The sequence below is a fragment of the Lethenteron reissneri genome, chromosome 15, assembly GCF_015708825.2.
Source record: "Lethenteron reissneri isolate LAM-NWPU_2019-01 chromosome 15, ASM1570882v1, whole genome shotgun sequence".
Taxonomy (NCBI): Eukaryota; Metazoa; Chordata; class Hyperoartia; order Petromyzontiformes; family Petromyzontidae; genus Lethenteron; species Lethenteron reissneri.
Genome location: NC_083793.1, coordinates 7,225,999 through 7,250,213, shown reverse-complemented (window position 1 = coordinate 7,250,213; position 24,215 = coordinate 7,225,999). Strand labels below are relative to the sequence as shown.

The window sequence follows — 24,215 nt, the reverse complement described above, 5'->3', positions numbered from 1 at the left end:
CGCACTGTGGTAAATATTCAGACGCTGTCTTTCCGACAGCCCTGTTCTTCACCTGAGGACGGCTGCTTGCGTTGTGGCCGAAACGTCGTGAGAAGTGTATTTTATTACGTTTTATTTTTATTATTTTATTATTTCCCTTCTACGTGACTTTACCGAAATAACCAAGAAGATGAATCCCTGCAGTCACGAAAGCTTTAAATCGAAAAGTAAATGGGCACATTCACTTATCAAAACCCCACCTTCTTTGAACTATGTTTGTAAAATACTGCACCCTTTTAAAAGAGTAATAGTTTAAAGTGAATTCAACAGGTGTGCTCGCTTATTTTGTGCACATAACAAATATGAATAGCTAACTTTTTGCCTTGATGATGAGCTTATTTTGCAACTACAAAGTAAGACGTGAAAATTAAGTAAATTTTAGGTCTTCAAAAATGTGAAAAAATAGAGGTGTATCATCTTTGCAGTGGGGTTAAAATAAAAAAATCCACTCTAAATTCAGATTATGGTATTATGTATTTAAATTTAGACCAACGAACACAGATCCTGATGTATCCACATGGAAGTTCATAGTAATTTATATAAAAATATTTCGCTGGTTATTTACCAATGACAAGTACATTGCATTTGTAGAGGCAGCAGACCTTGAACTGAAAACTTTGTATTGTCTGCTGGAGAAAAATCGCCATCGTCCTTTTCCAGACGGGATAATAATTCAGAGAAAGTAGCGTTTTAAAGATTGCTGTCTGCCGAATGAGGGATTAGAGGCAAGGCTCATTGCAGCCATTAATTTGAACACTCAGGTGTTTCATTCACCATTAAGGGTCCTGTGGGTGGTGTCGTTATTCTATTGCTGGTTCGCTTCTGTTTGTTATTAGGCTTAGGACAAATGTGGCACCAGGGAGTATTTAATTCTGCATATTTATTTAATTAGTCCTGCATATATACATTTTCAGGTTGTTTTATTCAGGGATGGGTTCTTGTATTGGCTGCAAATTCTCATGGGATCTGTTTTGTTTTAAGTATTAAAAGTGCGTTTTGTCATGTAAATCAAAAATGCTCTGCCGGCAAGACTCTGAACTTTTGCTCATTGACGAATTACTAAAACGTTTAAAAAATAAATACGTTTTAATCTGTTCTAAAAAAAAATCCAAGGCTCATAAGTCCTTTACGGCATAATTGCTCGGACACAGTCTGCAAGCAGATGCGCACAATGACGTGATGCCACCAAATCGGTATGTGTTCAAGAACAAAGCAACGAGTGCCTCTGGTTAATCCCTTCAGTGTTGCAGCACACCCTATGACCAAATCACCCACATTGGACTGTTTGAATAGGTGACTATTTTGTTAAAACAGGTTTTCATAGGGCTGCGGAGGCTTCGTGGTGGATACCAGAGGACAGTGCAACAAAATCTATTTAGACTTAAAAACTTTCGTGACTGCAGAAATTCATATTCTTGGTTCTTTCGGTAAAGCCACGTAGATAGAAAACAAAAATCTAAATTAATATTTTCTTTTCTTTCCACCTGAAGAAAGACCGCTTGTGCTGCGATCGAAACGTCGTGGGTTTTTTGCTTTTAATTTTTGTTTTCTATCTACGTGAACCAAGAATATGCCGTACTTCTACGCTCCCACGTAAAACCTCCCCATCTTCACCAACACCCACTGACCATCGTGGTGAAGTACGGTCAGATGGCCCTCGCTTGACCCGCACGGGCGTGGCGAGGTTCTCATCCAGCAGTGGAGTGACTAAAGTGCCTGTACGTGCACATGTTGAAGCAGCACGGCGCAGCAGTTCAGAGTGGCCCGTATCATTACGAACCCTCACATTGTTATTGTAATGCTCAAACTCCGTGGTCCTCCCGTGCAATGATGCAGGGCACCTTGGTGCCTCGTGAGCGAAATTGCCACGGTGCGGCTGTTTTCCTTCAAGCAGCGAGACCCTACGCATGTTTGGGTGCGGATAAGTTTCCCTCCCTCCCCGCTCGTTGCACTGCGCAGGACACGAAGATTGCGTCCCTGGAGAGGAACCTGCGTGACCTGGAGGATGAGGTGCAGATGCTGAAGACAAATGGTGCCCTGAGCATCGAGGAGCGAGAGGAGGAGCTGAAACAGATGGAGGTGTACAAGAGCCATTCGAAGTTCATGAAGAACAAGGTAAGGGGCCCTTGAGTGTGTGTGTGATACACAGACAAAGAGACCCCCCTTTATAGCCTTCACAGACTGTTGGGGCGGGTGCTGTTTGTGAGCACCTATGAAGGCCGGAACAGCACACGGGGGGGGGGGGGGGCGTTGTTTACACACTGCACCAGGTACTCATTTGAGGCTGAGCTGGCCTAGGGGAGGCCCAGAACCGATTCGGACAATTGTCACTGGTGTTGACCATGAGCGAGAATTTAACTCAGGCAGCCAGGTTCGAAGCGCACTGCGCTAACCCCAACACTTCTGTTCCCCACATGTGTGTGATACATGTACAGACACACACACACATGCCCGCAATTGCACACTCAACTCCTAGCATGCATGCGACTGTAACAGTGATATTGAAATTTCCTCTTAACTCCCCACATGTTACCTCCATACCGCCAATGAGATCTGGCGCATTAGGACATTCTGAAACCACGGAATCTGCAAATTGAATCAATTCTCTGTTTAATCATCCGGTGGCTGTTGGCCCATTTTCCACTGATTGCCCTTTCTTACACGGCTGTAAGTGGGATGTAATGCATATCTGTGCACACAGTGTGCGTCCTACCAATTCCTCTTGTGATCAGAGGGTTTTAATTGAAGGGGGAACACTGTCATGTTTTAGCCGGTCTGGTTTCGTTACTTTGGCTTACAGTTCTTTGTCAATCCACTGTTAGGTGACACCTTCCTATGCTGTGTTGGCAATGGGGGTTGTTTGAGCATACTTCACCATGCTGGTCAGTTCAGGTTGGTGAATTATCGGTGTTAGCTGACTGGGAATAAAATTTAAGGCACTGCGCCAGCCATTGCACCATAGCAGATATAAACTTTGCAAAGTTAAGTGCTCGGTGCTCCGGCTATTGAGTGAACGGGAGGCAAATGCTTTTATTGGGAATACTTTTCAGAATGGTACACACAGCCTGCATTGTTCCTCTTCCAATGTAACGCTCGACCACTTAGTTCACAAGAGTCACCGATTGCTCGCAACCACAATCTTCAACAAAGCCTTGGTTATCGCAATCACGAAGAAGTGCAGGATTTTTAACGCCTCCTCCCACAGCATTCTGCTCACTTATTGTCCCCGACTGTTAACCGCCATATTGAGCGGCACAATATCACTTGGGAAACTGTTGGCTGATCATAATGAGCTGTAAACTGTGGCAGATTCGTTAGAAACACTTGCATCACTTGGCAATTTAGGTCACTCCACATACCGCACTCCTCCCCAATAACCATTAGTGGGTGACGTTAGTCCACATGGGGCAACCCCCCTTCATTAATAATCATGAGCTGAACTATTTTTCTATTGAATATTTCAAATTTACTGCAATATACACCTGTCCTTGGACGGGCAAAAAAAGCTAGTATTAAATAATATTGCAAATAATCATTAATGATTGTTACAATTTTCTCTGGAATAAGATGCTCCAGAAAGTAAGACACACTGCAAATTTGTGCGCCTGGGTCAATCAATGTATATACATTTGGTAACATGCATGAACACACACAACACCTATCAGATTATAAGACGCACCTAACTTTGTTTTTAAAATACAGGGAGGGGGGAGGAAGTGCATCTAATCCAGAGATTGTGTGGTGTACACTAAAAAAAACACCTAATATTGTATTATTGTTTATGCGTGTTTAATTTTCGTTTGCAATCTATAAAAAAAATCACCTGTGTTGCTAGAGCGTGATCGTCAGTGGCTACGAATGTTTAACAGGTTGAAAGGATGAAAGAAGATTTAGCGGCGAAAGAGGTTGAACTGCGGGAGCTGAGAAAGCGAGTTGAGAGCATTCATTCAGATCCTGGCTCTGCAGTAAGACTTGCGTACGGTTGTGTGCGTACGGCTGTGGGATCTGCAAGCGACAAAGACTCAGAGGCTGGAAAGATGACAGTAAATGTATTCGCCCGTCGCACGGCTCATCGCAATCTAGATGCCAAAAGTCGCCGCTGTAAGGCTTACTAAGATGCTCCTTTGCTGTAGCTTTAAAAAAAAATTTAAGCCCATTGACCAAAAAAGAGAGGATATAAATGAAATAAAGGAAGGATGTTTTTGGCTCATTTTCAAAATGTGATCATTTTAATGGAAAATTGCTTGTCGGTTTTCTTTTCATGCTTGTTTATTTTTTTTTAAATGTTTACACAGAGCAACTTCCGTTCGCAGTTAACAAGAAGGTTCTGTGTACCCAGCACAATGTTACGTGACTGAATACTGTGAGCTACGCAGCCCAGAAAATGGTTTCTGGCTCAAGTACATCCGCTGCTTGCCACGTTTCCGACATTACCTCGATTTCCCGGAACTTTTTAAAATTGCGCCGCATGGCATTCGGGCTAATGTGGGCCACCACGGGGGGGGGGGGGGGGGGGGGGGGGGTTGAGGGCGGCATAGAGCCTAAGAGCGCAATCTTGTGGCATTTGCAAGGCATAAAATGGACCTTCAAATTCTGAGCCATCCTTCCAGCTTGAGTCCTTTGGTTCAAAAGGAGTGGGGTCGTTTGCTTATTGCTGGGCTTAATTTCCTGTGAAGTCTGGTGCTTGTGCAATCAATGCAATCACCTTCTTTGATTAAAATGATTGAACGCTCTGCTTGTCTCAGCTTGCGCCAATTGAATATGGTGTTGTGTAGATATATTATTCTTACTAGTTGCTGCGGCAATTGCTTTGCTGACTCTTCACACTGAGCACAGATGGTAAGCAGAAAGCCCGATCTGCATTACTTCACTTATGCAGTTTGAATAGCATGCTGTATGCTGTAAATTATGTACTTATGCATTAACCAAGACTCACCGAGTTTTATTTGACTGCTTTAAGAGCTGAAATGGCATGACAAAGTTTTGGGAAATTAAGATAATTATCTAATTTGTTTTTAAATGGCATATTTCCTCCCAAATGTTCAGTTTAAAAGTTTAACATTATTTTATTAATTGCAAGGCAAAACATTTTCATTACTTTTACAAGGCCACACTTGTGTTGCATTTGCCCAGAAATGCAATGCCTTGTGTGCCTCATTGTGTTGGCCAACAATTTGTCTTGAGTTTGGAAATTAAACAGCCCACACATCGAGGACATTTTTGACTCGATATCAAATTCTAAAAATATCCTTGATGGCTGCGTTTACATCTGGGTCAGCGGTGGAAGGAAATGAAAGAATATTCAGTCAGTGGTAGTTGTTTCTCCCCAATTGTAATTATCAAGGGTACTGAGCCATTGTAATTACACTGATCTTGCCTGGTTAATTTACTGGCAGAAGCTTCTGCCTAGGGAATGCGTCTGCAGCCTGCAGAGATTTCTCTCTGATTACTCGCTCTCTCCTATCGGTCCTCGCGCTTTGGGGATTTAAAATAATACTTTACCTTGCTTGGTGACAGGTTGGCTGCGGGCTTAAGCGGCCGTGTGCGCGTGGTGCACGCGTCATGACATCGTGCGGGCCTGGGTACCTGCGTGCTCGGCTCTCGCTTTCCGAGCGTGGCGCGTCTGGCCTGCGAGACGGGCGAGTCCGCCGTAGGTGGACCGCACGGACGTGGGCGGGAAAGGGCAAACACCCCCCCCCCCCCGCGCCTTTCATTTTCACTAAAAAGTGTGGCCTTTTGTCGTTTCTGCATCATCGGTTGCGCGTGCTCGCACGCAAACACGCACGTGCAGGTGGACCAGCTGAAGCAGGAGATATCCAGGAAGGACTCGGAGCTGCTGGCAGTGCAGACCAAGCTTGAGACTCTCACCAATCAGAACTCGGACTGCAAGCAGCACATCGAGGTCCTCAAGGAATCGCTCACGGCCAAAGAGCAGCGAGCGGCCATTCTGCAGACAGAGGTGCACGGTCCCATTCCCTACGAGCAGTGGGGACGGGTTTGTCTGTTTCCCTCCTCCTGACCTCAGTCGTTTTCAGATCAAGCGACAGATTCCAATTAAATACTGTCTGAGAGGCATACGGTGGCATTAGTCAATGCTGTCTACCACACTTTATTTGAACCGGATAATCGCCTATTTGTTTTACATGATTGCTATTGTATACATTGATGTGTACAGCCGTCTTGTCAATCCACTGATGGGTGAGGGCCTCCCCATGTCACGTGGGTCATGGGAGGTATTTTGGCTGTACTTCAATCCGATTAATGTGCTTCGATGAAGTTGAGGTGCAAATAAGTTGGAGCATCTAAGTACTGCACAACATTGGATTTTGCTGGACTGACATCCGCTGCCCCCCCCCCCCACCACATCGACTCTGCAGCTTGTAACACAACCGGTTGTGCAAGGTTGCTCATTCAAACGCTGTTCAGCCTCGGCTGTGCTGAGCTTCCTAACTGATTAGATCCTATGCATTCTGGCGAGATTTGCATACACGATGTAGGCATTGTCAAGATGGTATTGTCAGTCAACTTTTTTTCTTCCCCACTTTTTGAGGTTTGTGCAGTGATTAATTGCAAATGGTGACTCACAGAGCCCTCGTCGCTGAATTGATCATCTATAAATACTTAATGTTACGCCGTTCTTGCTGGCTTGACAAGATGGATTGGGTCTCGTGCCTATTTCCTCCCCCGCCAATGGGTGTTCATTGCACGCGACACTGGATTCTCTCACAGAAGCATCCAGTGATGTGCAGAATCATCATGGTCATTCCACTGCTGGATGAAGACCTATCCAAGCTGACGCCTTCCGTCTCGGTCTCGTGATGTAACAACTCATCAAGCATCTGCACATGAGCAGATTTAATTTATTGATGTACACTGTGTCATAGGCGTAATCAGCAATGATTGTTCCACTACTGGGTGAAGCATTAGCAAAGCCTGTGATATAACTAAACTATGAAACTAAAACTAAACAAAAATAGTTTTTTTACCAGGTAAGGCCCACTGAGCTATATAGCTCTTTTTGAGAAGCGATCTGGTCACAAATGAAAGCTCAACGAGATGGCTTATGTGTAAATTGATAGCAGTGCAATACTGAAAACACATCTTTGTAAATGTGGACATCCACGTGACTACGGGGAGAATATGCAAACTCCAAATATATAGATGTAAGTGTCCGGATCAAACCCACGACTTCCTGCATGTAAGGCGAGGTTAACATCTTGCCACCATGGCGCTCCCTATCAGCCCATCAAGCATCCGCATGTGAGCCGAGTTTATGGCTCCATTGCTGTGAATGACACTTGGGTGTCTTCCCTCCCTTGGCTCCCACTCTGTTGTTAGTCTTGACCACTTGCAATTCTGCCTGATAGCAATGTCTGTACCAGGCCTACTGTAACGAAACTTTAGCAACATGCTAAAATCATTTAACAATAGTTAATCTTGAATGCACATGACATTGAATAATTATACATCAAATGGGAATTACTGTTTTAATGTTACATTCGTGTATTATGTTCACATAAATACATTTCATTTTGACACTTAGAAACACCTGAGAATGCACAACCATTGTTATGTTTTTAATAATTCACTTTCGCAGTGGATTAAACTGAAGAATGTATTACCACTACTTACCATTAGAAAGACATTAATTTCCAATTTTCTTATTTCCCCAATTTCCAAAATATTTTGCAAATGATTTGCCGTAACCTTATGAAGACTAAGTTATCCATTTGCAACCCAATAGCATTTAAAGGCATCTTATGGAATTTTCTGAGAATTGTCAAATTCCGACCCAATTACACAAACCAGCTGCCTTCGGGACGGGACGTTTCATTGACTCTCTTTACAAATTCAAGGGAAAGAAATATTGGTTAAATGCCAACTTCAAAGGGTAGGTCATAAGCACGGACACATCTAAGGCTAAGGAATCTACACACTGCAGCTGTAAATGATAATTCGATTGTTTTGCTCTCTTGTCGGCATTTATTTCAGCTAGGGCATGAGCCATTGAGTGAATTAAAAAAAAGTACTTTTTATTTTGTTTTATAATCCCGAGATTTGATCTTGGCCCTCTTTTGGCATACCACGGTTGATTACAACATGGAGCGTGGCCAAAAATAACTGCAGGCAGCCTTAAAGTTCTGTCTGAAGGAACCAGATTTTATTAACAGGAAACCTGCACAAGCACAAAACACAACCGCTGCACAATTTGAGCCAGGCAGAATTGACATTCGTTCGGAAATTATTGATATAAAAAAAAACATTTCAATTATTGACGTCATTAAAAACGGCGACCTAACCTTAACTCTAACCTTATTACTTAACCTTGCCGGCACTTGACATCGACGTTTTCATTATGAATATAAAAAAATACAGTTGTGGACTAGTAGGTGAAATAAATCATCGATGCTACTTATTTCTGATCCTGTTTCAATCTAGGGAATGCACCAATGGCAATTTGCAGCCTTAGCCCACAATGGATGTTTATTGCATTAAGATTAACCATCATCATCACTAGCCATGGTCAATCCACTGCTGAATGAAAATCTCCCCAGGCCGCCACCATCTCATGAAAGCGATATAATAATAGGCGTTACTATTGAACACATTTAAAGTAAAATCAGGAAAGAGTCTTTAATGAAATAACCCCAAATACTCCAGATATTGTCATTTCTTGGAAATTTAAGCAAGGTTGAGTCTGGATAATACATGGATAGGTGAACACCATACCAAACAGTTTATACAAATAGGTGTTACCCTTTCTGGCAATAAAACAGGTGTTCAGATGTTAAAACACCAAACAGAAACCATTTTGCAAGGTGTCATGTCTGCATTCACCACACATACTTGTGGTGAACATGCAAACAACAAAAACATGCTCTGCTATTATATGCATTGTCTTTGAAACTGATTGGTCCACACCAGAGACAGCTTTCTTTAGGGCCTAGTCTCACAGTGCTAGAGAATGTCAAAAGGCGAACAGCACAAAGACAATGCCACTCTCAGGGCATTTATAGCTCAGGGGTGAGCAACTACAACGAACCTTTTCTGCCAGTATTAAAATATTACAATAGGTTTTACCCGTTCTGGCAATGAAACAGGTGTTAAGATATTCTTGGTTCTTTCGGTAAAGTCACGTAGAAGGGAAATAATAAAATAATATAAATATTAAACAATATAAAAAACAATGTTTTATATTTATATTATTTTATTATTTCCCTTCTACGTGACTTTACCGAAAGAACCAAGAATATGAATCCCTGCAGTCACGAAAGCTTTAAATCAAAATTTAGGTGTTAAGATGTTTAAACACCAAACTAACCTTTCAAAAACAATGCATATATATATTACCAGAGCATGTTTTTGTTGTTCGCATGTTCACCACAAGTATGTGTGGTTAATGCAGATAGGATTCCTTGCAAAAAGGTTTATGTTTGGTGTTTTAACATCTTAGCACCTGTTTTAGTGCCAGAAAAGTTAAAACCTATTCTTATATTTCAATACTGGCCAGAAAGGTCCCATGTTATAACAACAGTTTTTTATGCTGCTTTGGTGCTTCTCCGTGGTTCTCGGATGACATTGCAGGACAATATCCGTGCTGCATGCAACATCTAAGTTGCCCGCCTTCACCAACCCACACTGACCATAGCGGTGAAGCATGTTCAAATAACCCCCATGGGTGTCACAGCACAGGAAAGCCGCCTTCATCCAGCAGTAGATTGAGGCAAGGGCTCTACATGCACATGTACAATTTGATGTAAGGAAGATTCCTTTGTTGCAGGTTTTACAACGCATTATTTGCCAAAGTGCTTGACCAAGGACGCCCATTAGTAGAACGTTCCTACCAAGCACTTATATTTAGCCACATTATTAAGGAGGCACGCAACCCCATAGAGAACTTATAGTGAGCCAAGGACAAAATCCAGAAGAGGTCTCTTTGGGGTCTCTCGCACCCGCAACCGCCTCCCTCGCACTCTTCAGCTCCCTGCCCCCCCTGGCCCCAAGTCATTAAAGTGCTCCCTTTCAGTGAGCCTGAGAGCAAGCAAGCTATGTTATTATTCAGGCCATCACATAATTGGATGTTTCTTGCAGTCTTGACTTACCCGGCGTGTGATTCACCCTGAAGTCCACCACTGTGCCCCAGAGCTTGAATTTCAAAGTCGCGGTCTTAATGCCACACTGCTTGGTTCTCGGAGAAGGGCCGTGTGATCACGGACGCTTTGCGCGTGATGGTTGCACGCCCCCCCCCCCCCCCCCGCATGCCCCCCCCCCCCCCCCCCCCCACTGTTCGCTGCCTTTGCGTCGCGCGCTGCAGAGCTCTCCCAACAGGGAGCGTGCGGCGTGTAATGCCGTCAAATATCGAATTTAAAGTATGCCGCAACATTGACATTGTAATAACTACCCGTGTCCCTTACAAGGGATCGCGTAATTAAAATTGTTTCCCTCACTGGGAAGCCGCGTCCCCCTTTTTAATGTTTGACATCGCCCCCGCTGACGTTGTTGTACCAGATGGCAAAGAGGCACTAAAATGCCACCTCCTTACAGGCAGAGCCATGCAAGATGTTACCGTCCCCCACACTCCTGAGTTTTCATTGTAGCACGAAACTGATTCAAAGTCACGGATTCTTTCCAGTTCGTTTGTGAAGCTCCCATTTTGGAAGATAAAACAAACACTACGCTTGGCCCAGTCGCTGCACTTCGTTTATTAGTCTATTCCCAAAACTGATTTGAAAAAGTAGACGTTTTAGGGTGTGAGGTATTTTAGAAAATCTGCAACTAATTTGCTCATCTTTTTTTTTTATTATAGCAAAATAAACTTTTTTTTTGCTTTGACTATCCAAAGATGAGTTGCAACGCACAGTTATAACATGTAACTTGATGCTGACGTTAAGAAAAAAACGCCACTTTTTTCAAATTTTCTCGTGTGGATTTCACACCTGATGATGATTGCTTGTGTTGCAGTCGAAACGTCGTGAGAATTTTATTGTTTTATATTTTTATTATTTTATTATTTCCCTTCTACGTGACTTTACTGAAACAACCAAGAAGATGTAACTAGTAGCTTGAATTTACAACCCTTCATCCATCCACTGCTGGATGATGGGCCCCTCACAGCATGTCGATCATGGGAATTGTTTAATCATACTTCACACCACTGGTCAATGGAGGTTTGTAAATGGGGGCCAGGACTTGATATGATATCACTCACCACTGATATTCACCATGGCTAGGAATCAAATTGTGCCACAGCTCCTTCCATTGGTAGTTACTTCATTTCAATGTAGTTAATGGTGGAGAGAATACATCACAAGCACTGCTGAACAGTGACGCTGCCTCTACTGCATCATACGAGGCACCTTCACTTCAAATTCATTACGTCTCATCGTTGTTCTCTCGAGGTACTTTTTCATCTGACAATAATAATCATAACTTATCCATAAAAGCCTCACCGAGTCTCAAAACGTGTATTCAGATGGGTCCTGCCGAGTTTTCACATTCGGCAGTGATGTTGCCATTTGTATTGGAAATTGAGTCGTTTGCAGGTAATATTTCAGCAGTTGGGATATTTGGCCAATACGGAACAGGTGGAGAGCATCCAGACTCCACACAGAGACACCCGAGTCGGGAATCAAACCTATATACTGAGGCACAAGAATTTCCATTGCAGAAACTCTTCCACCCAAATACCACTGGAACCTGCTGGCAACCGTGACTGATAGAATCAATCTTTCCAAACCTGGATAATGATTTAGGAGAGAGTGTGAATAGTTGTGAAAGTAAATGTAGTGATTGCAGATACCAATTGAACAACATACCTTCCTCTGCAGTGCTTGTATTTCCAAATAAGAAAAGCATGCAATGTAACTAAATGCTACACAAAAAGATTACCTCTAAATTACTCAATTGGGGGAATTACACATGGGGACATTGCCGCCCCCCTGCTGCAAAAACTTGTCAGGACCCTTCTGAAAAGGATAACTGAGTATAATAATACGAAATAAATACATATCCCTTCATATTACATTAGCAGCAGAAACAAATAAAGCTTTCGTGCTTGCTACAGAGGTGACTTCTGTCTCTTTTGAGTTTTCGCCCGAGTACATCACAGCGTTCCTCTTTTGGATCTGGCCGTGACTGGTTTTCATGTCTTTGGGTGATGGGGATTTCACGGGACTCTCTCCACTCGAGGAGGCTGCACCTTGTCAGCATTGAGATGAAAGAAACCAACTGCATTGCGGTGTCAAAGCAATGAGCCGGCACCGCTGAGATCCATCCTGGGCTATAATCCTCGCAGCGGCCTACGATTAAACATTCAGCAAGTTTACGGTCCCAGCTAGAGATCACCAATCGCCATACGAAGAAATGTTTTTTTTCTTCACTTGAACCTGTTCTAGCTCTGCGAATTAAAATGTTCAGTTTATCTGCCATGTGGTGAACACTAATTGTAGGAAATACAAAATCTCTGCCTTTAGTGTGGACGAAGAAGCCCATTCAATGGACTTCATAAGTAGTTATTTGATGCCATCTTCCATGGCTCTTTTGTGACTTGGCTAGCTGCGAGTGTTCTCAACTTTTTAAAAATCATCAACTAAAGTCATGACGCCATGAGATCAAAAGAGAAACGTGTAAACTTTCATGCCTCGGACCAGATCAACCACACCAGTCGACATGTCCACAGTGCGCGGATATGTCGACTGGTGCGTGTACACGTACGTAACGTGTACAGTTAACAATCCGCATTTTAATGGTTCCACTGCTGCGTGCAGGTTGATGCCTTGAGGATGCGCCTGGAGGAGAAGGAGTCTCTGCTCAACAAGAAGGGCAAGCAGCTGCAGGAGCTGACGGAGGAGAAGGGGACGCTGGCCGGAGAGATCCGCGACCTCAAGGACATGCTCGATGTCAAGGAACGCAAGATCAACGTTCTGCAGAAGAAGGTTCGTGCCTCGCGCGTCCCTGCATTTATCTGAACATAGAGCGGCTCCTCGCTCCACGGAACGTCCTCAATTTTGCTGTCAGTTTTTACCGAGTGGCGCCTAGATGTTAACTGTCTCGCCTGATATACAGGCGGTTGTGGGTTCGATCCCGACCCTGACGCCCGTATATTTGGAGTTTTAATGTTCTCCTTGTGGTTGTCTGCATTTTTCTCCGGGTCCTCTGGTTTTTCCCTCCACATTTAGAAATCTGCATTTTGAGTATTTGGATGCTTATACATTTCCACGTAATAAGCCACTTCGTTGAGCTATCATTTGTCGCCGGGTCACTTGTAAAAAAGAGCCACAGCTCATTATGACAGTTGCCTATATCACTCCACTGTAAAAACTAGGCCAATGTTGGCAGATGTCGAAAGCGAAGCAATTTTGAGCCTGGTGATCATAGTACCTGGATTGCAAAAGATAGAAAACATTTCTCTGCAATCAACCCTCAAGTATGAGGGTGATACGAGCTCTATCGATAGGTAATACCTGGATGGGGGACTGCTTATGGAGCACCAGGTGTAGTAGTTTTGAGCTGAAAGTCAGCCAGGAGATACCAGTGCAGCCAATGTATTTTGCAATTTGTCTCTGTGAAAATGTGAGCGTGTACACCCCTTGTCTACTTGGGTTTTCTCTGGTTGTTCTGGTTTATTTCGACATGCCAAAAACTCAACAACTGAATTAACCAAAAATGGCAATGCAGGATTCTTCTTGAAAGAAAATATCGAGACAAAGTGAGAATTTCTTTGGTTAATAATCGGTATTATTGTGTTTCCTCCCGTTTTTGTGCATGTCACATTCCTGCAACTTAAGGCATGACTTGACTTCTGTCATCCTCTTTAAGTCATGGCATGATGGCCCTAGGTTCAGGTGTCTTCAGAAAATACTTTGCATTTGCTCACTGTGGTTTATAATGCAAGTGTTTAAGTGTGGGGTTGCGCAATCTAAATAGTGCCGAACAGCACAGACTCCGTGAAAATATAACATAAACGTTTAACGTGTCCTTGTGTTTGTGGCACATAGTGATACGTTTTCCTCCTCGTTAAATACTCGCTATGAGATTTAACCGATAATGCCGGAAAATAAATTGTCACTTATGTCTTTCTCATTTTCTACAAAACTGAGAAACGAAGTTTATATGCAATGTAAAACTAAAGCAAAGGGTTAAGCGCAAATGGCTTTGAATCTTCAACGTTTTACGAAAATGCATTCGTTCACTTTGGTAACTTGCCGACAGCATTAAAAACTAAGGAGATCTTTGCAAGGCTATTGAAAAGTTTTCAAGAAAACAATCTTATCGCATCTGAGTAATGTATTTCTGAATTTTTTTATAACCTACATTACACAAAGAGGCTTCGCAAGCTCTCTGTTTTCAGGTTGTCCTGCTTGTTGTTCCACGTGTTGTCCGCTGTTTCACTTCCACTTGCTGGGAGATTCTAAAAATAACAAAAAATCACCCCATATGAATCTTCAATTCCTGAAGAAGCTATGCGTGTTCGTGAATATAATCAATTCCTGAATAATCTGCCGCGCTCAGCGCAACCCGAAATCACGTTAGAGAGCTGTACAACACAACGCAGTAATAACAAAAAGACTTCCTGTGTGCGTGTATTTATTTTAACGTTCTCATATTTTCTTTTCTTGGGCTTCGTGTTAAGAGAATCGCTGGTCGGTGAGTTGGCATTCACAAGCTATGTCGCTGTCTGAAACGGAGGTTTTTTTTTAAAGGAAAGGCCTCAGTGCAAACATTTCATACTGAATGAAAGCATTTGAAGACCTTAATAATACATCGAATGCGTTAAAGTTAAACCCACGGTCGCTTCGAGTCTGCCACTGCTGTCTAATGAAAAAAACCTACTTTTATGCGTGAAAGTAAACAACGTGGCATTGTTTGTGTCAAGTGTGTGACTGTCGCCGCACAAATTCATCTCTGAAACATTGTTTTAGGTTGCCAAAACAAGCCGGCAAATGATGTCTCTTTGGCATTGTGTACTCAAGAACGGTGTTCCCATCATTACATTTTTTGTAATGTAATAAGGCGGTCATTAGTGAAACACTTAAAATAAAAATATTGAAGTTCAACAAAAGTTGACCATTTCAAACTTCAAATATGATTCAGCAAATAAAATAGTATTCGTTCATGAGTTCCCAATTACTGTGAGTGTATGAAGAACATAACTGCAGTTCATGGGCCAGAGCAGACATTGGTGCCACCTCAGGGTAGTAAAGCTTTAGTGGTGCCATTTTATTCACATGGCAAATGAGAGTTAATTATTTTGAATGTATTTCACATAATTCACCGTTATTGCTCATTTATATATCGCCACTCGGCAGATGCGCCATCTCACGCAAAAATATCAAGTAACAAATACCCCCTGCTGTGAATGCGGCTGCACGTTGCAATCAATGGATCGCACCATTAATCAATGCCCTGTGAGATCTTCCAAAGGAGGAATAGCTGAAATACACTCGGTTAGCAAATACACCATCAACCGGTTTTCATGGCTCTTCAGGTACGGCCACTAGGTGCCTCTGTGGCTCTATGAATGGGAAACCTACAAACTAGCGCGCTCAATAGCATTGGCCTGGTGGGTGGAAGGCAGAGCTGCAAGTGACTCTGCCCAGCAATGCAGTAAATTGAAATTGGCTTTTAATTGCTTGGCTGAGGGATGCCCAGGTTAACAAGCAACTGGGTAGCAAGCGATTAATTTGTCATAATTTTCGGTTGTCACTCGCCGAGAAAATGCTTGGTCTTTGCGTCGGAGGGGGCACATTAATGGAGCTTTCTCGGGGCGGTTATTAGCACAGTTCTGTTGGAATGGAAACAACAATTCGCTTTAGTTTAAGTAGCTGCACTACCAGGACTGTGATGAATGTGTGTGTACAACGACTGCACGATCAGATGTTTGGCTGGTTATTTTTTGATTCGTCATTGATCTTACTTCCAGCGGTGGATGTTTACTTGCTCCTTTTTCATAAAGTGGTGGTCACGGAAAGGATGAAATACTGCATTTGCGGGGGGGTAGTTGAGCTTAGCTATAAAGTACTTCCTATAAATTCATTTCTTAATTGGACACGTCGGTTTAGACAGTGCCTGTTTAGCGGAATGTGTAGGCGTTGCGCCTTTGCCAACCCATGTGCGCGACTGGGGAAAAAGAAAGAACGACATCGCAACACAATTTCGCGTATTTTTCCAGAAAGCTTCCCGTAGCGGGTGCACGTGTTTAGCCGTTTGACGCAGATGAATGGCAGCGCGCGCACAATTTGACGTGCATACCTTTATAAGTTATCAAGCGCCGTTGCTATTGATTTAAAGCCTTGAAATATTTACAGCTGTGCTCGTTTGTGAGCAGGGTGTGCAGCAGTAGCGTATTTTTACGTCACTCGTGCACACGGGAAATGCGAGTCTGCTCCCTTACGTGCGAGCTAGCGCACGCGCGCGTGCGTGTGTGCATACGCACGGTCGGCTTGAAGGCTCAAGCTTGTGCTTGGCCCCTGTCTCTCAGCGTGCATTCGTGCCTTGGCAGCGAATCCGGCTCGGCGTGGTCGGGGGTGGGGGGTTGGAACCGCAGAGTTTTGGACGGTGGCTCATCCCTCCTTGGAATGCGGCATTAAATTACCACGCCTGATTGTTGAGTGTCACGCGCGCTAATGCCAGCCACAGTCCATCGCAGCTCCCACCGGGCATATCACAGGCAGACCGAGCAAATACAATGCGATGGGTCTTCGCGTCTGTGTCACGCCTATTATTTCTTATACAGCTGAGGGTGCCACAGTGTGAGTTTGGCAACAGTGCGTTTTGTGCAGACTCTTAATGAATAAGCACTATGCAGCCACAGTATAATGTAATTGTAAGTGAATTTTAGACTCCTTCAGCCCTCCTATTTCCCCCTCCCCCTCCACAAATCAAAACACTGTTTATTTATGTTCGGGTAAAACTAAACCGATTCAACATAAGGCCAGGTGTAATTATATATACATTTCTATGAATATGGTGACTTTTGCTTTGGGAATACAAATTTGGCAAAAGTGACGTTGCTTTTGGTCTTTATAGTTTGGAGAACGTTTTCTCACAATGGTGGTCGTTCAATATTGTGACACAAATTACTCCAAATCCTTGGGCAGTAATTGATAGCATTCAGCTGAAAAGGCAATTTGATTCAAAAGCAAATATACAGTATACCATATGTAAAAATGTATTTTGGGAAATATGTATGCAAAAGATTTGCAGAATATTTTGCGTATTACAATAAACAGCTGTTCCTATTTTACAGCATTGGTGTCACACTCCCTACGTTTTGCATGCCATGGATCAAATCAAATTGTCATCACGTTGACTTGACATCGGCTTAAACAACATCTCAATAGCATTTGAAACTTGGGCACATGTTTAATTGAAAAATGCATCCGATTAGAGATAAGAGTTGAAATCGGTGGGCATCTAATGATGTCAGCTGTACGATTGGCAACAACATCCAGGCATTATAGGGTTTCACATCATTCACCACATACCATTATCAGCCACTGCATGCTCCGGAGGTGGCATGAAAGCATTTTTTTTAACCGTTGCTGAAGTTGGCGAAATCTTGCAAAAAAGGGTTAGAAGCACTGCTTAGGAATTCCTTTACATTAATATGCAAGGGAATTGTTTTTGGTGGTGGAAAATAATAGTAAATCTCTTTACTGATCTACAAGAATGATAAATTTAAGCCAAGCTGGCAGAAATGTCTTATTTAAAGCCTGCTCATTTGTTCTCATCTTAGTGTTGCTTTTACTGCATTTAAAGTATTCCACAATGGTATGACTGGTTTCAGAAGCAAACCAAAATAAATAAAAAATTGTATTTCTCTGAGTAATTTTAGCATATTAATTACGTGTCCTGATTTGCGGGTCGTAAGTACGTTCATAAATTAATATAATTTACATAAAACTGCCAGGAAAGTATATTTCTGCACATTATTTTGTTATCCATCTACCTTCCGGCTCTGCCAAATCCAATTGATATATATTTTTTTAAATCCATTAATTAAAACATACTTTTTTTTAATTGAGATGGTTATACTGTGGTCCATGCAGCTGCCTTTGAGCTGCCCCCCTCCTGCTGCAGTTGGCTAATGATGTGGCTTTTTACTGCACATTTAAAGCCATTCACCCGAGCCGTGTGAATGAAGTGTTGTTGGCACAGCGGGTGAAGGGCCACATTGTGGGAGAGGCTGCCTCGCAATGCAGTCCAGCTCAGCTCAGCTCGGGCCTTGCAGTCCCCACCCAACCTCAGGCCCGTACCATGAAAGCGCAGAAAAATTCATTCCAATTGAGTTTCACTGCTTTTGACGCCATCCCGATTTTTATAGGCGCTCTTGATTACCGCGTGGTTTATGGTTGTCAGCACAAGTTCCAAGTCTGCCTTTTTTGTTCAAAATTCTTTATTATTTTTTTTCAACTCTGCAGAACGTGAAGGCTATTCTACGCTATTATATGCATTCAATCGCAACAGTACAAGGTGTTTGTCATTTAGTTTCAGTGTTCCACCCCAATTTGTATCCTGACTGTGCCATCGGTAGCTTATCATGAGAAGAAACAAATCCATTGAAAACTGTCACGCAGCAGTGCATTGCCCAAAGTTGGAGAACATCCACGTCCGTGCAAAGATATATCTCAGAACAACTTCTGAAATCCCTTCAAATGATCTCTGTATCCACACCAGGGTGCGCACTGCCACAGAGCAATTATTCAACACAAGGCAATGAAGTTTATCGTTATAATTGTCAAGAGTTGAAATTCAGTGAAAATCAGTGGCAAAATGAAATTTAATGTGATGTTTTTTTTTGGTGCACTCACTGGTGACTGACACCATCAACTCACTCCAGTTAAGAACCCAGTCTACTCACGGCCGTGTGGCTGGCACCCATATTTGATCCCAGCCTCTGAGCAGTGCTGACCCAGCGCCGTGACTTGTTAGCCACCCGCCCACCTCCACAGGCTCCCATGTGAGCCAAGCCTCGGCAGGCCAGACTCGCAGCCTTTGGCAGAACCTCTCGTCCTCTAGTTCCTGCCGATGACAGCGTTGCCACTCTCTCCAGAGGCTCGCCGCCTCAGGCAGGGCCAGGGTTAACTCCGGCGGTCCCCGCTGTGAGCCCCACGCAGCGCAATCAGAAATGGTTCAGTGGTTTTACACGCGGGGGGCGGGAGGGGAGCCCATCACAACAGACGGGCCGTGGTGACATGCTAGAGCGATTTCTGACAGCTCCTCCACCCCAAGCCCTGGCACGACTCCTTCCCCTTGCACCCGACGCTGCCTCTGCGACATGACTGGGGCACACGTGGGCTTGTTTGGTGCGAGCGTGTACATGCGCACATTGTATTTGATCACACTGTCTCTCTCCCACCGTTAACCGTTTGCACGGAGTGTGCAGTCTGAATAAGTACCGTTGTGTGTGGGGCGCGGTAGTGTAGCGGTTAGCGTGCTGCACTACACATACGGTGACCCGTGTTCGATTCCTGCTCACAGCCAAAAATCTGTGACAATTGTCTGAACCGGTCCTGGGCCGCTCTTAGGTTGACTCGGCCTCAAATGAGTACCTGGTGCAGTGTCTAAAAACACATCGAAACTGGGGAGACAAAGGCCGTCAGGCGTGGTGTTGGCCACCCACCCCCATCGCATGCCGTGCCGACCTTCATAGGTTTTCGCTAACAGTACTTGCCCTAACAGTCTGTTAAGACTATACGGGGGATATTTGTCTTTGTTTTTTGATAGACAGCGTAGCGTGAAAATTCGGCACGCCATTATGAATGGTGCAGAAATGAATAGATAAATTGCATCCCTTGCAATTTTATTTTCAACTTTGTGGAGAAAAATATAATTTAGTCCGTATTAATATCCACAGTTTGTTGTTGTTTTTTGTTTCAACGTCGAAGAAAAAAATTGGCAATTTTGGCTTTTGTCTGGTTATGGCCTTAAAGGATCAGAGGAATTTTGGACTCAGTCACTCTCAGGCCACTATTGTGTATACATAAGTATTATATGCTTTTCGCTTGCTTCTTATTGCGTGATTCTAGCCTATGAAAATGAACACTTCACAAAAGACACACCTTTATTTTACAGTGAAAAGAAATGAAGGAATTCCTTCTTCACAAACTCAATTAATGGTCCATAATAAAGCCTACGTGTTAAACTGAAACTTCATGGTATATTCCAATGCCTCATCTAGTGTGCGGTTAATGATGGATCCTAGACCAAACCAAATGTTAAGATAGTCTGTCTGAATTCCGAGCACTTGCGCAAGGTACCCAAATACCATGGTGTTTAACGATGTCACTATCACTTCAATCGAAAGGCTAGTCCTCCTCCGTCTGTATCATTGTTGGCCGTCTGTGCTACAGTTTAGCACGTTCACAATACAGCAGTACGTCAGAACGTGCCCCAGAATGCCAAGCTGTCAGAGACGACACACTCTTGTCTGAGTGGGTGATCTCTCCGTGCCGCCCTCATTCAAACGCTCGTTTTATTAAAGTCACCGTCTAAGGAATCTACATAACGAGACGGTATTCCCCCCCCCCCCCATCTCTGCCAAAATCGTTAAGTAAGCATTTAATATTTCACCGAGGATAAAATCGTTACTGTTATTAATATTACTTTGCTTGGCAGGCGGAAAAGTGGAGGTCAGCGGCAAAATAAAAGTAGTCGTATGTGAGTCTATAAGTACTTTCTTATGAACGGTGGCTTTGTGCGTGTTTGGACATGCGAGGCAAATATTGTATATTTCGTAGATCGCACCTAAAATGCGGTTTACTTTCACCGAGTTTTTTCTTTAAAAAATGCCATCCCTTATGCCGTGGCTCGTGTTGCTCGAGCCACGGAGATGCTTTTCATTGTTTATTGTGTGACTGATAACTGTAATTATAATAGCTCTCGTTGCCAGCAGAGCACTGTGCCAAAATGATAGGAGGGTTTCAGCCCCTATGAAACGCTGGCCCAAACAGGGGGCCTGGATGTGCACAAGAACAGAACCTTTGTTTAAAATACGCGATCTGATAATGGTGAAAAAAGGTTTTTCTTGGCAGCATGCAGGCATTTAGGCTTTTATTACAGTTAAAAATCCTTAAAGCATTAGAAATGGGCATGCTGTGAGATTGTCTCACAGTGATATCATTTGTATGACTTTTTATATAATTACCATAGAGAGCATTAAAGTATCTCATGGACACAGATAATTCAACCTTGCTTCAACACGAGCCTGCATTCAGCAGCAGGGTAAAATATTTTTATGTTTTACATAGGATCACAGCGATATAGGTTTGATTCCTGTACATTGTGAGTGTAATGTTTAGTTATTTTTTTTTCACCTCCGAAATTGGATTCTATCCTAAAAATGTGCACCAAGCGCAGCGTGTCGGCATCACCACTGGGGAGACAAAGGTGGCGAGGCGTGGTGTGTCATCCACCACCCTCGTGTGTGTGTGTGCGCCATACCGCCACTTCGTAGGTGCTCGTGAAGAGGACGTGTATCCGGCAGGCTGCGGAACCAAACAAGAGGGTCTTTGTCTACGAGTTCATGTGTGCTAGTGTGTGCGTGTGTCAAGTTGGTGGCACTATGGTTAGTGCGTTTCGCTTCGAACCTGGTAACCGGAGTTCGATTCCTACTCGTGGTCCAAAACGAGTGATGATTATCTGAACCAGTTCTGGGCCTTCCCCAGGTTGAGTCGGCCTCATGTGAGTACTTGGTGCAATGTGTAAACATCGCCACTGGGGAGACAAAGGTGGCCGGACGTGATGCTGGCCACCCAACTCCCTCATGTGCAGTGCCGGCCTTCATAAGTGCTCTCAAAAACAACACTTGCTCCTACAGTCTATTAAGTCTATACGGGGGATCGTTGTCTTTGTGTGTGTAGTTGGTGGCATCGCGGTTTGTGCACTGCACTAACACCCGCACCACCTAAGTTTGATTTCCAGTCATGAATAGCATCAGTGGCGAGCTGAATCTTACCCTATTGTGGGTCTCTTAAAGTTGCTCTAAAGTTCTGCTTGTTTGGAAAAAGTAGTGTTTTTGTATTGCCGTTGGTCCGTCTGAATACTGTTTGCTTTGTGTTTATTGTTTCCTCAAGTTAAATATGTTATTTTGCTTAAAATCTTGAAAGTTTTATTTTTGACATTTTACATTTAACTTTCATTATTGTGCAGTTGCTTTTTTCTATTGCATGTTTCCGTTTATTAACCCAGGTCTTGAGTAAAAGACTCGTAGTCTCGGCGATCTCTCACCTGATTGAAATAATGGTAATGCATGAATGAATGAATGAAATGTACTTTAATCTACCTTGTGAATCTTGTGCAACTGCGGATACTGAGCTGTTTCACTGGGCTTGATGGAAATGTGCGTTGTTGTGGCATCATTGCCTAAAGCCTGCCACGCTTGTTTGTTGCTCTAGGACGTGTTGGTTTTGCTTGGCTCGCCAGCAATTCATGCTGTGCCCACCACAGCGCTTCCATAAATGGTCAACTTGAGGCCTAGTCGCGATGTCATTGCGACACCACAAAATTAGTTGTGTGCGCTGGAGCCTGCGTTTACCCATCTGCCAAGGCACGGCTCGGCATCGAGGGGAAGGTTTAGGTGTGTTGGAAGCATGAAAGTTATCCAGTTATTTTACGAATCACCAGAATTTATCGTTTAACGCGATAGATGCGTTTCCGTCGAGCGAAAACACGTTCGGCGAAAACGGTTTCCCCATTATAAGTAACGTTAAAGGTGGGGGTTGCAGGATATGCGATGTACGCACACGCAGTAAGATGGCCGGACAAAGAACCGAGTGAGGTGTGAGGGTACGTCGCCGCTTACCCAGAATTCCCGTACTGCTGAGACGCGGAACTCAAGAAAGTAGTTCGCCTTTGACCGCTCGGAAACTGCGTGATAACGGGCAGCATTTCGCATTGTTCAAAATGTGATCCCTAAAATAGAAGAACTGTGTTATACCAAAAACTCGTGTGAAAATGCGTTAAGCGTGGACTTGGAGTGCAATATTGTGTTGAAGTTTGTGGGGTACCATTGGCCGCTCAGAGGCTCATCTGCCTTTAGTCATCATCACATTACCCACTGCTAGGTTGTGGATGCCAATTGGCCTCTTTGAGGATCATCTGCCTGAAGCTATCGTGAATACTACACCAGGTGTTCCACACCCCTAAACCATAGCCCCTTTGTCCACCTACTCATATTGCCCATCTCCCACGACGATGACATGGGGTTGGAATTTGGGAGATGAAGCTTGTCATTGAAGTGTTGTATACATTATATTGGTTGTCAATCTAATTTCTGGAAAAAGGTCTCGCCACATGTTGCAAGTCGTGTGGGTTATTTGATCATACTCTACCGCGCACTGGTCAGTGTGTGGGTTCGTCAAGGTAGGCAGCATAGACACGGGGCCATAGAAGTAATGTCCAACAATGGATTTCGCCTCGCTGCCCTCTGCTGCCCACAGCCTATGAGACAATCTGTTACATGTAGTGGTTGCCCATTCGATGTTAGTCCAGGCTTAAAAACCTGCTTAACTTCCAAGATCTGAGAATATTGTCTGCATTCTAGTGAATTGGCCAAAGGCGGTTATTTCTGTTCTTCACTGGGTAATGATAAAGGACGATGATGAAGAACTTTCAACAATTTGAAGCGTTTGTTGCATATTCTTTTACGGGAATATATTACCAGTAGTTGGCATTGTTCTTTGTGGCTGTTGCCATGGAAGTTGGCTGCGTTTCGTGTCATGGAAACGTGAAAGTGCAAAGCGTTACGCGGCAGAGAAGACCATTCAGCCCGTCGTGCTCACTCCACCGTGGATGAAAAACGGAGCCCTTGGGGGCCTACAGACCTGCTGCCAGCCTCGCTAAAAATAATATCTAAATAGGCGCGATACCAATGTGAAACCCATTCACATTTCACACGCAGAGCCGCATCGAAACGATTTGTTAAAGTGGTCTCTTATTGCAACCAAAAAAAACCTAAGTTTACGTCCACAATAGTTGTGTGGTATTGCAATATTTCTAAAGCCCTTGTTTCTACAGAACTTATTTTATCCTCTGCCATATTACCTGCAAATCATTTTCTTTGAACTGTAAGGTCTTTGAAAACTCATTATTATTATTATTATTTGCTGCCCTATTTTTACCTTATTCCTGCAATTATTTGCAGATTTTCTTGTCCTGCTCGGTGGGATTGACTT

At 43.5% G+C, this 24,215-nt stretch overlaps 1 protein-coding gene across 1 annotated transcript in view; it reads left to right on the top strand.

Moving 5' to 3' along the window:
• The window catches only part of LOC133342647 (ELKS/Rab6-interacting/CAST family member 1-like), a 189,971-nt gene that overhangs the window by 41,744 nt on the left and 124,012 nt on the right, over positions 1-24,215 (top strand). Inside the window, 4 exon segments of the mRNA XM_061551931.1 lie at positions 1,999-2,154; positions 3,909-4,004; positions 5,831-5,998; positions 12,807-12,974. Of these exon segments, the coding sequence (XP_061407915.1) occupies positions 1,999-2,154; positions 3,909-4,004; positions 5,831-5,998; positions 12,807-12,974 (588 nt within the window).